This window comes from Stegodyphus dumicola, chromosome X1 (genome assembly GCF_044657685.1).
Source record: "Stegodyphus dumicola isolate Sdum_Otavi_A_Nest chromosome X1, ASM4465768v1".
In the NCBI taxonomy this organism is placed as follows: Eukaryota; Metazoa; Arthropoda; class Arachnida; order Araneae; family Eresidae; genus Stegodyphus; species Stegodyphus dumicola.
The window spans coordinates 37,109,194-37,127,130 of NC_140780.1; the positions used below are offsets into that span (position 1 = coordinate 37,109,194).

At 34.0% G+C, this 17,937-nt stretch overlaps 1 protein-coding gene across 4 annotated transcripts in view; it reads left to right on the forward strand.

Moving 5' to 3' along the window:
* LOC118182303 (uncharacterized) overlaps positions 1-17,937 on the forward strand; it is a 495,450-nt gene that overhangs the window by 245,544 nt on the left and 231,969 nt on the right. For all 4 annotated transcript variants that reach the window (XM_085807736.1, XM_085807739.1, XM_085807738.1 and 1 more), the window contains exon 5: positions 9,968-10,090. In XM_085807736.1, the coding sequence (XP_085663862.1) occupies positions 9,968-10,090 (123 nt within the window). The remainder of the gene's footprint in view (positions 1-9,967; positions 10,091-17,937) is intronic.

Sequence of the window (17,937 nt, forward strand, 5' to 3'; positions counted from 1 at the left end):
CAAATAACGATATTCTTAAATAGAGTAGAAAAATAAGGAATACAAAGAAACAAGAAGACAAAATACCTGTTGCTAGAGACGTAAAAATATTTTAATTGAAAATGGTGCAATATCAGCCGGAAAATGGTGGCGATATAAAGCGTAGATATAAATAAAGCAAATCTAAAAGAATTAATAAGATGCTATTATCATTTTATAGGAATTTTATTTTTATTTCCTATTAAATACAACACACATTTCTATTACTCCTTTTAAAAACTTCATTTTGGTATCATAACGGCAAAATTTTGTTATATCTACGGCTGAAAAAAAAATTGTGAAAATAAAAACGGATTATTTTGCTAGTCTATGAGTGACTGTTGACCTTGAACAAACCTCAGATCGCAGAAATTTACGATTGTTAGAGAAAAAACTTAAATAGGGTGTTGGGTATTTAATTTTTGAATTTAATAATTAAAAATACTTTATTCCTTTGCGTACCACCTATTTTTTCTTTTGCGCGCCACCAGTGGTACGCCTACCACTGTTGAGAGTCGCTGTTCTATAGCATAATTCCCTTTAAGCGACTCAGTTTAATTAAGAGGTGAATTAATAACATTAATTTGTTTTCAAAGGTGTTGAGGTTTTATAAGTGCTGAGGTATATAACTGTTTTCAGACAGTCTTCCATAACAGCTCTCATTTCGCCATAACATGTTTTTCCAAAGCTCTTGAACTAAGTACGGACGGTGGCACGATAGCCTATACCTACAGTTTACTGCAGCAAACATAATGCAAAATGGCTCACTGGAGTAATACCATAAGACTGAAGAAGGATATTTTAAATGTACCGTATCATCAGTCTTTTGCTTTATATTTTGTGCAAAATTAACCATTGATTGAGATACGTGGATCAATATTTTGGCTTCTTGTTTTTTCGTTATCTAATTTGTATCGGAACAGTACAGTTGGTTTTATTATGGTTACTTTTGAATGAGTTACACATATTGCTAGAGGGATTTGATGTATCGGTACAATATTATCTCTTATTCTTTGTTAAGACTGGGAATTAACATGTATGTAAGATATGACATGGCTTCTCATTTTTGTGTTGGACACTTCATAATGGATGAAGCAATAAACTAAATTGTTGAGTTCCAAAAACTGAAAAGAAGGTTTAGCTTTCTTAATATTTTATAGAAGATTTAAGACAATCCTTTTCGGGTAATTCTAATATAACTGATATTTGGTATATAACAACGCGTTTTAAAAAGTTTAACTTCATTCTGTTAATCCTAAGCTAATTATACTTACGAAAGCTATGTTTCGGGCTAAAGAAATTTTAATGCAGTATAGTTACGAAAGACTAAAATGTGAAGAACGAGAAATAAGAGAACAAGATTTAAAAAATTGAAACACTAGTTTGACTAAGAGCGGTGAATATGTTTTACTGATTCTAATAAAAATTAGTTGAAAACACTTATCGTATTCGCGAAATTTAATACACTCTCTGAGCTAACTCATGAGTTAGTTCAGAGAGTCTCTGAGCTAACTCAGGGCTCTCTGAGCTAACTCATGAGACGACGTAAAAGGTCTGGGTAAAGCACCAAGCATCATTAAATATTATTAATGTTAAAATTATAATGTAGAAATATGATAAAAGCGGTAACCAATAAAAATATTATCTGATAGGGATTTACTGGCCATATTTAAATCACTTAGCTGTCACATAAGTTTCATTCAAACTCAAATAAGCTTTTCTTATCCCAAAAATTCATTTGACTAATGAAAGGTAAAAGAATGTTAAAAATACTTTATTGATTAATCGATATAGTGAAACACTAGTGGGCTGGATAATCAAGTTATCAGTGAGACCAAGCTGTTGGCCATACGCAACCAGCTTGATTGCCATGAACTTTCTTCCAGCATTACCCACTCGGAAACTCGTAGACATGAACTGTAACATAAAAAACAGGATCATAAAAATTATAATTTAAAACTTAGGAATTTTCGCTGTCAGGAATATCTCTTAAAATGAAAGTTGCAAGTTTTGTTTCATACTGAAAAGGATTATACTTTGATCTGTGTTAAAAGTGAAGAAAATAGACATGGAAAAGCTATAAATTCATTCCACTCAACAGAACTGGAAACATGCTAGGATAATTTTAGAAAAGTCAAGCAGTTTCAGCATAAAATTCATGTTTCTTTTCAGTCGATCTTACATTCTACATAAGATAATTTGTGTAGATTAGGAGATGTTTTGCATTTTCAGAGTTTAATAAATTAATTGTGGCACCAAATTATTCAAACCTTTATATAACGAAACCTTAACTCATATTAAAGTATGGGAAATTTTCTGTTTTAGGTCAACACACACCAGACAGTTTTCCATAGGAACATACAGGTTTCTTCATTGCCTGGAAGCTGGTGTTAAATGTGTTGTTACTATTATAAGAGTGTTCTTGTTTTCAAAGTGGGCATCATGAATTAACGCTGCTGAAGTATTGTATCTCCAAATCCCCGAAGCACATCATTTATTAAAAAATATGATTCTCACCAGTGGCCGAGTGGTTAAAAATGCCGAACAGGGGTAGTTAAAGTTGAGTTCTATTCCAGAAGAACGGGGTGGATGTATTTATAGATGGTATTCGTGGTTTTTCCCATGTGCAACGTGACTAGGAGCCAGTTTCGCTTAGAAAGTCCTTTCCGAAGCCATCCTTTCCCTTAGGCACATAGACCTCATATAAACTCATGTCCATAAATTAAGGATAATGCAAAATCAGGCAAAGGAAGAGTTAGCAGCAAAACAAATTTGACTTATTTGTAAAGCTTATTTATTAAACAAAAGGTAAATAGCAAAAAAAGATGCTATATGTTTGATATTATTAGAAAAATTAGCAATTTTTTCTCCCTGGAGCAAATTACAAAAAAAAACCCTATTTACAAAAAACCAATATTACATGGTTGATATGATTGTTAATACATTGTATGTCTCCCAGACGATGCAATACAGTCCGTACAACGCCTAGGCATGCTGAGTATCAAATTATCGATCTGATCTTGGGGGATATTACACCACTCAAAAAGCAATGCTCTCCGAAGTTCCGGTAGACATGTAGGAAGAGGTTCACGTGCTGCTACTCGTCGGCCAAGCATATGCCACACGTGCTCTACTGGATTCAAGTCCGGTGAGAATGCTGGCCAGTCCATACGGGTGACATTCTCCGATTGAAGGCATTCGCTTACGATGTTTGCACGGTGAGGACGGGCGTTGTCATCCATAAACACAAATTGTGCGCCCATGGCGCCCCGAAACAAACGTACATGTTGTTCCAGAATGACGTCCCGATAGATTTGGCTTGTCATGGTTCCAATTTAAACATGCAGATCAGTTCTGGAACCCAGAATAATTCCACCCCAAACGAGAACTCCTGCTCCATCGTAACGGTGTCGTTCAATGATATTTTCTTGGTGGTAACAGGTACCTGGAGCTCTCCATATGAAAGTCCGGCGAGAATCAGACAGCAAGCTAAACCTGGACTCGTCGGAAAACATCACACAAGCCCACTGTTGCGGTGTCCACAATGCATGCTCTCTACTTCAGGCTAACCGCAGGCGAAAGTGAGTTGCAGTAAGTGGAACGCATCTGACAGGTCTACGAGCATATAAACTAATCTGTCTTACGCGTCTGTACGCGGTCTGCCTTGAAATTGTCGTACCATGGGCTGAAGAGAGCTGACGAGACAGGTCTGAGGCTGTGCTCCGCCTGTTTCTTTTGGCAGTAACTGCCAAATACCGGTCCTCATTCGGCGTTGTAACTCTGGGGCGACCTTAACGTCTACTCACATTACCATCATCTTGGAATCGTTGCCAAAGCCTGGAGATGACACTCTGGGCAATTCCAAGTTCGTCTGATACTTCCAGTTGAGTACGCCCACATTCCAGACGGCTGATAATTCTACCACGTAAAAAATCATCCAAATGCGTCCTTTGTATCATAACTATTCAGTTATTGCACTGAAATGCTTATAAAGCGCCTGCGAACAATTTTACTTCTTTGCCTGTATTCATTATATATCACTCTCTTACACTCTCGTCATTGTGACGTGCCATCGGTGTCATCTGGTTACTTCCTGAAATTTGCATATGATTCTTGAAGATGTGTGTAGTGATTTTACAGGTGATACATTTATTTTAGAGTTCGATTTCACGTGACTCCGAATTATCCTTAATTTATGGACATGAGTGTACTTCATTATATTCCAATAATATTAATGCAAGATATGCATCAAATGATAATTCTTGCAGTGGAGAGAGTATTTGGAGCAAAATAAGTTTAAATTTTTATGTATGTAAAATTGTACATGGGTGGAATTTAATACTGCATGAAAAATAAAAGTTAATAAAGTCGTCCTCTCAGATATAAATCTGTGATGGCATGCATGCTACATGCAATAAAAAATACTGCATTAAATTACATTTAGCAACACAGCCGCGAAATATAATTATCTACAACGTCGCACGTTTACAAGAGGGATTACGGCTTTCTTTGCAACAGCTGAGGAAAACATTTTGCTTGTATTGTTGAAAAATGTAAAAGTTTAGAGATAAATGCATTAGGCGAATCTGAAGAGGAACGAAAAATGAAAGTAAATAAATTAAACTGTCCAATACCAATCAATAAAAAACTAATTTTTCAGAAAAATATTTCTTCACTTTAGAAATTAAAGAAGTGTTATATATTTTAAACTCGCAAATGCAATGGACGTACGAAACGTTAAACGAAATACTTTCCGATTTTCTCTTTTGAAGTGATTAAAATTTAATCTTGGATTTAGGTAAAAAAAAGATAACAGCGCATAACATTTTCACACTAATGGGAATGATACAAATGTTGCAGCAATTCAGTCAGAAATACTTAGTTTTAAAAATATCGCAATTTCTATCATTCTGGACGTTGAAGCAGCTACAAGCTTAGGGAATTTAAAAATAGTTCTTTAATATTTATTTTTATTCTCAAACTAATCGGTCCTATTAACCATATATGAGCACTTAGATAAAATTATTTCTTTTGACTTTAAGATAAAAGTACATTTAAAAAAATAAATATTCGTATAACAGCCAGCAAAACTTATTCCTAACTTACCTATCTTATAAATGTACGCATATGATGATCATAAACTTCATCACTTGATTTTACTTTGTTGTGCGCAAATATATAAAAGGGAGTAAAAGAAAATATAAAACGTTTAATGTTAATACAATTTCAGTGTTAACAGTATCGTAGTCAATGCATAATAATAATATTGAAAAAGACTTTTTTCTTTTCAAGCCCACATATATGTTATGGTTCGTTATCCTCTTTCGTAAGTGTCTCCTAAGATCGTCTCTTTTTAATGTAATATTACTTAAGAGCGCCTCGTTTCATGAAATAAACAAATTTCTAGTTCTTTACAAACAGTTATTTGATTAATATTGTTATCAGTTATTTGATAACTTACCTATCTTATAAATGTACGCATATGATGATCATAAACTTCATCACTTGATTTTACTTTGTTGTGCGCAAATATATAAAAGGGAGTAAAAGAAAATATAAAACGTTTAATGTTAATACAATTTCAGTGTTAACAGTATCGTAGTCAATGCATAATAATAATATTGAAAAAGACTTTTTTCTTTTCAAGCCCACATATATGTTATGGTTCGTTATCCTCTTTCGTAAGTGTCTCCTAAGATCGTCTCTTTTTAATGTAATATTACTTAAGAGCGTCTCGTTTCATGAAATAAACAAATTTCTAGTTCTTTACAAACAGTTATTTGATTAATGGGAAACTCTTGCTGTTATGTGCCCTTGAGAATCCTAGAAGCCAATATTTCAAGTGAAATTGCTAATTTTAGCAATAAACGTCATTTAATTCCTTGCGAGTTATTTAATTGAATTTCTGTTTCTGCATTGTTACTGCTTCATGTAGTGATGCCATTGAAGAGATACGCTGCATTTCTCTGTGTAAAGCTAATATCTTATTTTAATTATAATACGAAATTTAAAGTATCGCTGCTTGTCCCTTGATATTTATTTGAAAATTAGCGATGCAGTGAAGAGCTTTCAAAGGTCTTTATCATCAGGAAGGATTTATGTGGCTTGAAATCGGAGCAGTTTTGTAATTAGAGCAGTTTAATAACTAAGTAAAGCTGAATTTCAAATTCAGTTTTAGGTGGAAGTTCATTTTACAAGGAGAAAGGATAATAATCTAATATGGCTTGAAGAAATAAAATAATATTCATTAACATAATCATGATCATACGCCATTGCTTCTTGGAGAAGAGGGAAGAACCATTTCCATTTTATCTCGAATTGCACAGAGCATAAAAACCATTGTCAACAAACTCTAAAATGGGTTGAGTTTTTCATAGTTTTAAACTCAGGTTAATTTAATTTTCTTTTAATATTTAATTAAATGATGCTATTTGGAGAACTGTATTTAGAAAAAAAAAACAAATGGGGAAGTAATTCACTCACTTACGTCACCCTTACTTAACCACCTCAGAACATAAGAAAATGCTTCAATGGTTATCTGACCTGGAGGACGAATACTTGTACAACAACTAATTCCATATCGAAAAAATTACCAGCATTGTTTTCCTTGAGTTGTTTGTGCTTAGAGAACTTAGAGACCTTCATTTTAATGCCTCTTTCTTAGTCTCAAAGTCATAGGTATGTATCAACCATGTTGTTATGGCTTCAGAAATAGCCTCTGTAAAAAATATTTAAACTAAATCGGAGAGGACACACTTCAATTAAAACTATTTCAGAAAACATTTTAATCACGGTGCAAGTACTGGCATCAATGCACAAACAGAGAAAGATTCTATTCTAAAGTGGTTACAGACTGTATTAACTTAAGTATATTCTGAAAATTTGGCTGGCTTTTTTTTATCAGTTTTACATTCCCAAAACACTGAAATACGGGACGTGAATTAATCTGAAAATTCTAAAGCGCTAGTTGAAAAAATAATTAATTCCTTTCCTCGACTGTCGTGAAAGATATAGAGAAGGACCACGTTTACCTAGAGTTCTAATAAACATCGATTCATTTCAACGTGTGAAAATATATCAAAATTGGGAGATTTCTAATAATAGAATTTAAAACATATTCGTATTTTGAAGCACCAATCATTTTGCAACTGACTTATATTTTTCGAATAAAAAATTGCATAAATTTCAATTAAATGATGATATCAGTAAACATTTGCTGGTAAATCTTTACATTATGGTAACTTGGCGATTTCTTGGCGAAAGTTTGGCGACCAACCCTGCTACAGTAACCTGCTAGTTTTGCTTTCGACGCCATTTTGTTTTCACGAAGTAAAGACATGTTTTTTTTTTTTTTTTTTTTTTTTTTTTACTCAACATTTTTTCCAACAATCTGTTAGCCGAATTACGCTTACACTAGAACTTTTATGGAACAAAAATGCTTAATCATGACGAAGATTAGGTGCGAAATTGGGAGAAAGTGCAGAATCGCAAACTGCTTGCCGCGTTTTTAAGAATTGCACATACATGGTATCCATGTACACGTCGACCTATTTTCACTTAAAAGAAAATCCCAGAATTGCACAAAAATGACATTGCGCACACTCTTGACTTTATCTATGTACACATCGACCTATTTTCACTTAAAAAGTCAAAGAAAATTGACAAAAATCCAATTCTTCATACTCTTGTAAAAAGCGCCAAACAAGTAAGTGGGGGCGATTCTGCACTTTAGCAGCGAAATTATTTCTAAGTGCTTATTAGCTAAAATCACGATCGGGATTTTCCGGAAAATGTCACATTATATGTCTCATAATCTCTCATTTCTCTGAGACAAAATAACCTGTGATTCAAACTGTGTACTTCTCAGATTATTGCTAGAGTCCTAGCTAGTAACCTTTATCGCCTTACCAATATGTCGCCAAACTACCTTTTACCATATTCTAAAGATTAGCCCATTTGCTTTTTGCCTTGCCGGTTTCTAAAACGTGAAGTTAAGAAAACTGAACTTTAAAGTTATTTAAAAGGCAATCCGATTCACTTTATTTACAATCTTCGAGTCTTAATTAAACAAATCGGGACAAGTTTTATGCCACGACCATAAATCTATGAACAGAAAGTTCATGATATCTCATCCGAGGTAGGTGGAAGAAAACCAAATTTTTTGTATTTTGTTTTTAACTGTCCATTGGTGATACGCCCACCAGCTGCCGAGCGGTAAAGTCGCTGAAACCTGGTAGTTCGGTCCGAGGTTCGAATCCCGCGAACGGGCTGGCTGTCTGGGTGTTTTAGTAGTTTTCCCCATGTGTAACATGTTACCCTTAAAACGAGCCAGTTTAAAACGAGCCTTTTACGAGCCAGTTACCCTTAAAACGTCCTCCACGAAGGCATCCCTCCCCTTAGGCAGATAGCCCTAGTGTGCTTTGCCATAATTAAATACACCACCATTGGTGATACTTAAAAGCTATCTTACCCTTTTATTAATTACATAACTTCTCAATTTATATATTGATTCTTGATCTATGTTTCCATGCACATCAGTCTTTTATACTTTAATATCAAGAATTAGGGGACTTTTTCAAGTTTTACTCTCCATTTATGCAGTATGATTGAAGCAAAAGTCTTGAATTTAGGCATAGATGTTCTAAGGCATAATGATGATCAAATACTTCAAAAAATTATAAAACTACTCTTATGAGGCACAGAACACATAGGCTTTGGTTTTCTAGTAATTTCGTCTGATAACGATTTAACGTTTTCACTTTGAGACAAGTATTCAATTGTATATTTTGTAATTTCCAGCTGCAATGTGAGTTTAAATTCTGTTTTATTTCCCGTTTCGTGCCATTCTTATTCCCAAATTCCATTCTTGGCTGTATTTGGCAGGCAATAAATTTAAAATTGTAGCCAATAAATGTGCTTTTGTCATAGTTTAATATACTGGAATTGCAATTTTTAGGAAAGCTATGGATGTAGCAAAAGCTACATATAAAAATGTATTATAAAAATGAAATTACAATAACTGAAATAATTCTATAAAAAGCTAAACAAACTTTAAAATCGGAGTAAATACGTCGAACAACTATATTTATCCATTGTACAGTATGGAAAAGTATTTGAGCAGTTCTTCAAGTACAGTCATAAATTTAATAGAGCCTGATAAATGTCAAAAGGCAAATACAGATAAAAGCTCAGCTTCAAAGTAGAAGAATATTAGCAGTCAATTATCATGCTTAAACAATAACTGAATAAATTTTAATATGAACATGCACTTCTTAACTAAAGTAACACATTTTATCTAGAAAAGAAATAAAGAGATTTAACTTGGAAATAACCCCTGATAAAATGAATTGAGACAATTGCTCGTAAGCTGACAATAAATGAGCTAGAATTTTATTGATTACATGAAAAAGTAATTACTCCTTTTTCTGTTTTAAATGGTTTGATGCAAGATGTGTCTTTCGGTTATTATGTACTTTTTTAAAAGACTGATATTAGAATGAAAAGAGTTAAATAAACAATTTATCTTTATTTATATAATAATTTTGCTTATGCTATTTTTCTTCGACATTTATTCTATTTCTTAGACATTTAAAATATCCTCTTTATTCTCTCATTAAAAATAATTATTTGAATTTATGATAATTTGTTTCTGCAACTCTGTATGATGTTTTAATAAATGACTATACCTCAAAATTTTATTTCTCAGAAATTTACATATTTCTTCTGTTTGTATATTTATTTTAATTTCATACTAATATATTTTTCATTATTTATTTATTTTCTTTCTTTTGGTAATGTTTTATTTCTTTTCTTTAAATGATCTCTAGAAACCTAAAATTATGATTTGAAACTCTTGGTTTGTCAGAATGTATCGAGATTTTTAAATTATATTATTTTTACCGATTATGATATTTTTGCAAGTGGTAATTGAATATAAATTTTATTTCAGATGTCAATGAATGTATTGTCAATAACGGTGGATGTCAACAACATTGCTGCAATACTTTAGGAAGTTACTACTGTCGATGCAATCATGGTTATAAATTGAATGCTGATGGCAGAACGTGCTCTGGTTAGCATAACTAAAATTTAATAATTTATTCTCTTTTTTTACATTGAATAAGTTTAACTTTCTTGCGTAATTCTTGATATAAATATAAAGATGTATAATTATCTAGCATTTTGTTTAAAATAATTTATAAGACTCAAGTCCCATAACTGCAGGTAAAATGTTATTTAAATACGAGGTAATATTTTTCTATATTGATTTCAATTTTCTTAAACATCTTTATTATAAATGAAAAAATGCGTTGCAAGCAGTAAAATTTGTCTCCTTTGATATGACATATGACTGCTTTATGGTCTTGGACGTATGAAACCATGTGTAATTTAGTGGTAAATGTTTCATGAACGTTAAACATTCTGAGATAATCTTTGTCTTCTTGCGAACTCACATTTTCAGTAATGTATTTTACTTGATTTAATGAAAAAAATATTTTAATTACATGGAACTTATTATACTTCGGGGAATAATATCATTAAAAAATACTGAACGGTTCCTGTTTTTAGTACAAACTCTTTAAATTTGTTTCTGCACAGCTGCAAAATTTAACAAGTTTAAATCCGGTTAAGATAGATTGTCTTCCATTACGGATCAAGAAACAAGTATCAGGAAATCTCCATGTAAATAGGTTCGAGACTATTGGTCAGTCAGTTTCTTACTGAACGTTTACTAGCCAAATATTGCGAGAGATCTGAAATATGCTTTACCGTGTGAAATATGAAGGAGTACGAGATCAATTTACATAAATGACTTAAGCTGATATTCTTAATACATTCATGTGCAAAATTAAGAGAATTTATGAATTGTGTCTATTTTTACGACATAATTTATCGTAAATTTTACGACATAATTTTAGTATTAAACCAAAGGTAATTACTAATTATTTCGCCGAACAATTATAGAAATATTGAGAGTTGAATATCTAAGCATACATTTGCGTGACTGCAGGGCTGTGACTATGAAGTGGATATAAACCCACGAGGGGTTTTCGGCAATTTGTGTGCTCGTACTCCTTCACGACATTCGCCTCGTTTCTCGCAAGAGTAGCGGAAATTTTAAAAGCTATCATATAAAATGAGAAGCCAAGAATATATGGATGAGGGAATGATATTCAAGAGTTTCGGTGGATTCGAGGAAGCCAATCATAAGCACAGGTGGCTACAGAGCTCAGTGTAACGCAGGGCTACTACAGCTTCACAGCTCTCACCTGAACGGTATGCTGCCACTGTAACCCGAGTTTGATGGTCTACAGCTCCCCGAAGGCTTTTTGATATACGTCATTATTCCAGAAGACTCGCTTTTTGCGCCCTGCTCACTGAAGCGCATAAGAAAGCGCGTTTACCAAAGTGGACATGCGCCTTGGACCAGACCTCAGCGGAGCATCGTTCTTTTTTACAGATGAAATCAAGCTGGACACTGATTCTTCGCGTACCTGTATCTGTAGAGAGCCTGGAAAACGATACCATCCTTTTCTCATCAAGGAACAAATTACTACGGTTGAAGTGTAATGATTTGGCAGACATGTTGGACAAGCGCACCCCTGCACGTATTTGACAAAGGCTCTATACCTGCCATGATATACAGAGAGGAGATCTTAGAGCATCATATTCGACTTTTCAGGGCCGCAGTTGGTGCTGGGTTCCTATTAATGGATAATAACGCTCGTCCACATAGAGCTCAGCCGGTGGACGATTACCTGAAAAGTGATGATATTCGCCGCATGGACTGGCTACCTAGATCTCCTGATCTTAACCCTATGCAGCATGTCTGGAACGTTCTTGGAAAGCAATTTTATCTCGCCACCTCTCTCCGAGAACCATCTCTGAGTTGAAAACTGCATTGCTGTAGGAATGGGATTGACTGCCACAGGGACTCCTGAACTGCCGTCTTTTCATTATATAATGTATCAAATATCACTACAATGATTTTTGAATGGTTCATCTCTTTCTCTGTTATAAATCAAACTCAAATTCACTCAAAATTTCTCCTTCTTCCATTAAATCTGCAAACTAGGCGCCCCATAATTTTAAAAATAGCTATTTTCAAAATTTGTATTTCCTGTTCAATTTTTTTAAAAAAATCGTTGTTTAATCTAAATTAAAAGCCCTTTTAAGAATATCATTCTGTAGAGAAATCTGTGTTTAAAATACAAATCTGGTCGAAGAATTTCTATTAATTATTTGGACTTCATTAATACCTTACTCTTTATTAAAACGCCATTGAAGGATTGACGCTGCATGGAGCCCAATTGAGCCCACCAGCGGCTGAGCGGTAAAGTCGCTGAATACTGGTAGTTCGGTCCGAGGTTCGAATTCCGCGATCGGGCTGGCTGTATGGGCGTTTTCGTGGTTTTCCCCATGTGTAACGTGTATACGAGCCAGTTTCCCTTAGAAAGTCCTCCACGAAGGCATTCCTCCCTTTAGGCAGATAGCCCTCGAGGCTTTGCCATAATCACACACACACATGGAGCCCAATTGTCTTCTGTTAAGGCTGACGTCCGATGATGACAAAGGAATCTCCTTCCCATCTTCCTGTAAGTAATTAGAGTTAATGAAGTGCCAAAATTTTTGAAGAAATATCTGGCACGTTGGAGCCACTCACTTATGTTCAGTGAATGACAGACATTCCTCTGTGGCAAAGATAATCCGAGTGTAGTAACACAATATCCTGGAACCTTGCCGTAGTGCTATAATTGTAACTCGTTTGATTCTATGTTACATTTCTGAGCTTTTTGAGCTTGAACGTTTTGCTTTGTTCTCAGTTTGATTTCATATCAATAAACTTTCTTTTCTAATTTTTAAGGTTTCTCTAATTGCATATACTTGAGGAAAATACCTTTGTTCAGTTTAAAATAAAGATAAAGTAGTTCAAAGTGAGAATTAGCACAAATAATGATCAAAATATCGCTTACTATGATTTTGTTGTAATTAATTCAACACTGTAAAAGCGTCGCTTGTACATTAAATACAGGGGAAATTGTAGTTTTTCACGTGCAAGTTAGAATATAAAGTCAAACGAAGGAAGATGGGAATTGGAACAGATTTTCCAAGAATCGATAGGAACGTCACCGATCAGAGTGTTATGTAAAAAGATTTTCGAAGCTTCAAGGAAATGCAGTTTCTAGCAAATTGGTGCGAGCAATAATTTTTGCTTCGGAAAATGAAAATTGCGGCTCATATCCTAGTAATGAGAAGCAACTGAAAACCTTTTCATTTCCTTTTACTTCACATACCTAATGTGCTCCTTTACCCTAAAGTTAAAAGATCTACGGTTTTGTCCTATATAGCCAAGGTCCTATATAGTCCTATATAGCCACGAAGGATTTTATAAATTCCCTATCTCTCTCTCTTCCATCCATCCCTGAATCTAGTCCTAATTTTCCAAATGCTTAAAAAAAGAATGGTTTTATAGTTTTATTTAAACCTACCTGTAAAATCAGATTCGTATTTATAAAAGACGGAATACCAGACCTTTTTCCATGGGAATACTTACGAAGTTCCTCGTAAAGCAAGCTTGCTTATGTTGGACAGACTCGCAGACCTTTAACTTTCAGGCTAAATGAACACATTAAGACATGAAGCATAATAAAATTCAGAATTTTCATTTTTAGAAGCCAAATTATTGTTCGCATTAATCTGCATTTCCTAGAAACTTTAAAACTCTCTTTACACGATAATCTGGTCGGTGACGTAGCTTCCACTCCGTTCCTATCAAAAGCGTGAAAAAAAAACTTGTTCTGAGCCATACTTTCCTTTCTTCCACTTCATATTCCAAACTGCATTTAAACACTAAAACTTTCCGTTATGTTTATTTCAACAACGTTTTGACAACGTTTGAGTAGTTGCAACGAAACTGCAGCTGGCGATATTTTCATCATTAATTTGGGCAAATTCCTCAAGCTGAACTATTTTTTATTCATTTTTCACTAACTGTAGACAGAAAATCAAACTGAATGTTTTGAATCAGTAAGAACTGATTCAAAATATTCTGATGAAATTGATGGAAATGATAACATTTTCAGTAGGGGGTACGTATTCCTTCATTTACTATATTCAATGTAAAAAATTTTTGAAAACTTGCATAGTTTAGGGATTATTTGTATTTAATTTAAAATTTATTAATTTAAATTTAATCCGAAAAGTTCTCTGCTTGAATAAAATATTTATGATCTCATAAAGAAGAATACGAATTTTCTTAGCTGTGAATATAAGATAGTAACTGAGCATCTTTACATTCAGGATACCGCTTTACTGATACATTTACTTTGTACAAGCTTCTTGTATGACTTTACTTTTACGTTCACACTTATGACCCCTCTCAAAATGTTAGCAATAAACAAGGAAAATCTTTACATAAATAAAGAAGGGACTATTTTATGTACGCTAATTTTTATTATTATTTAGCATTTATGATTCTCACACAGAACGTAAGTATATATGAAAACATTTCAACCTAAACGAAAACTGATACATAGCAACAATTCTACAACTAAACCTTGAGCGAATATTACAAAGCAAATAAAATATTAAGAAATAACCTTTTTTATAAGAAATTTCGTGATAAAGCTACTACTTGTAGTGAGCCACGGGGAATTTTTCCGTTGAAAGTGGGAATACTTTCTTAAAATAGGTTTTCCTCTTGTCAAGCGAACTCGCTCATCTTTTCCATTTCCTAACATGGTTTAGAATACGCTTAGTGAATTGAACGAAAGATGAAACAGGACTGAATGATTCGAAAGAATCACAAAATGTATTCACTCTTCCCATTTTTCAAAAATGGTTCGAAAATGGATTATATTTCCACTCGTATGTTCACCTTAGAAAACAAAACGGAAAAGCACGATATGTTTTGTTCTTGTGGTGTATAGATCAAATATATCATTCAAAACAGCGAAATCTGGAAACACGATTGTTTATTCGTAACAGTATTTAAGAACACTGCTTTGCAAATGTATGTTACCTATTTTAGAAGCCTTGCGTGTATTCGGAGGGAAACATACATCTGTGAGGGGTTGTTTTAGATAGGGTCGTAGAAGAGTCCTGTATATCGTAACAAGTATTTATTAACACGTTTTAAGTTACACACGGAGATTACATTTAACTTTAAGAAAATTACAGACCAAGAGTCTGACACAACCTATCATGTGGGACACTTGGCTTGATATAATATTCATAAAAGATATACATATATACTTTAAGAACACAGTAAAGTACTTTTACGTTTTCATATTTAATTACTTTCAGGTGTTCAACATTAAGAGTTAACACATTATAGAACACTAGTGTTTAAATGTAAAACAAATTATATCATTGACGACAACTATTTGTTGCTGATAAGCCATGGGAGTGGCACACACACAAAAAAATTCATACTTGATGGGTGAGGTATTTCTTTTTCTAAAGTTGCATCCAGCGGGTGTGGATGCAAGTACTATTTCTGAAAAAGAAAGTGAGCAAAAGCCAAGGAAAATTCTTTACTAACTAAGCTAAACATTAACGTTGGGCGCCACTTTGTGAAGGGGTCGTGTTAGATAGATAGGGTCATACACTGCTGGCCACCGTAAATGCAACACCCTGAAGGAAGCATGCAAATAACATGAAATTTACAACGTACAGGAGCGGAGGTGAGATATGCAAATGATTAGAATTTCAAGGTAGACGCACATCACACGCGCCTGTCGTGCCCCTTCAAAGCGCTATTTAAGGCTTGGAGTTTACGACGATTTAAAGTTCGGCAATTGTGTTTTTCTTTTCCTTTTTTTTTTTTTTTTTTTTCTTTTTTTTTTTCAAAAAAAAAACGATCAATTATGCCTCGTAGTAAACAGCGATCATCGTTTGATCAAGTGTCCGACTTCGACATAGGAAGTGTGGTGGTGTATTTAATTATGGCAAAGCACACGAGAGCTATCTGCCTAAGGGGAGGGATGCCTTCGTGGAGGACTTTCTAAGGGAAACTGACTCGTATACACGTTACACATGGGGAAAACCACGAAAACGCCAATGCAGCCAGCCCGTTCGCGGGATTCGAACCTCGGACCGAACTACCAGTGTTCAGCGACGTTACCGCTCGGCCGCTGGTGGGCCTAGAGTTCGACAGAGAAAGTATAGTGGCCTACCGAGAGTGTGAGTATTTTTCAGGGAAATCGTAGTCGTGTTGGACGAAAATCAAACAACTGTAATACGGATATGTGACCGTTGGATGCGGGTACGACGAATCCGCGTGTTCGATCGCATCTACCTCAGTGCACCGCTTCACGTGATGGCAGGAACATTGTGCACATGGCAGTGCCGGCAGTGCAAATGCATATAACACCGTAAAGCGGAAGTTATGAGTTTCGAGCTCCCGCTCATTGCCTAACATGTCAATGATAAATTCTAATTAAATATATTTGTCATTAATTACTGTTGCCCTATCATTACTAACTCAATTAAATGCCTTAATCTCAATGTTTGCATTATCTTTTGTAAAGGTAAATCAAACTATCATAAATCATAAGAAGTTTCTCTGATACATTTAAGCAGAAAGTGCGTTTCCTGTCCTTTTATTCTAAATGTATGAAACAGCTAAGTCTAAAGATAATTATTTTAGTAAATAGAATAGGATGTACTTGAATAATTAGATAATAAATAAAACTATATGACAAGTATTTAACACAAATAATGAGGGCACAATTATCTGTCGACTGTAAAGCATTCATAGCAAAGGCATGCTTTATTGAAAATAAATGGTTCAAAACTTTTTTACTTTTAAAACTGCAGTTTAAAACGTATTTCTTAAAAATCATACAAAAGTTATGTAAAAATTTAAAAACATCAGTCCGGTAGGTTGATAAAATATTAAAACGTGTATATCTATTTTGTCAAATCTGATAGAAATTACATTAGATGCTATTATTAAGCATCAACCAATACACAATATAATAATTTTACCTCATTTACTAGAAATGTATTTCTTAACATTTTCCTTATTATAATTCTTTGAAAGAAGATTCAAGAATATGTTATAAAGCATTTTCTTTCTCCTTCCTGCTTGCCTTTATGGTGTAACTGTAGTAAGCTCAGCTCGTATTCGAGAGATCCAGGTTCGAGACCAACGAGGGCATTGCCCATTTACTTCACATCTCGTGGATTAGAAATAACCTAATGACTCTACAGTGTTAATAGTTATCAGTTTTTTTTCATTTTGGAATAAAAAAGAGGTATACGCATGTTTGCTTGAATAAAAAATATGTCTTTGTCTGTGTCTTATCACTTTGAACATGTACGGCCTTTACCAATATATTATACTTGGCTTTTAAATGCTTGAGGAATCGAGTAAGTTGCATCCAATAATATGGAAGTACTTGTGCACATACTGTGCTTGAACTCAGAGATTACTAGCGACGGAGGCTCCTGTGCCGCCGTCCGTAGAATAAGTAAGCTTTGAACAAATGAGGCGTCGTGTGGCGCCATCTATTAGTAGGGATGAAAAGCATTTTAGTTGACGGGAGCTCTGGTTGCGCCATCTCTTGCAGGATGTATTGTAAGGCATTTTTAAAATTTCATAAAAATTATTCTTCTGATAAGCAATAATTGGAAAGTGAAATGATGAAAAACACAATTTGCTGTACATTGAAATGTTTCACAAGCGTCAAAACTACTTACATACAATGTCTACCTGCTTTGGCAGGAACAAAGTCCATAGCGCATTGTAATTTGGTAAGTAAATCTATAAGCAAAGAAAATAAAGTAAAATCTTGGTTATAAAAAATATGTGTCATCCGTCAGCTTAAATAAGATTTTCGAGCTTTGAAAAACGTTATTTTTATGTTTATAATTCCCAAAATAGCAGTTTCAACTACAAATATTTAGTAAAAG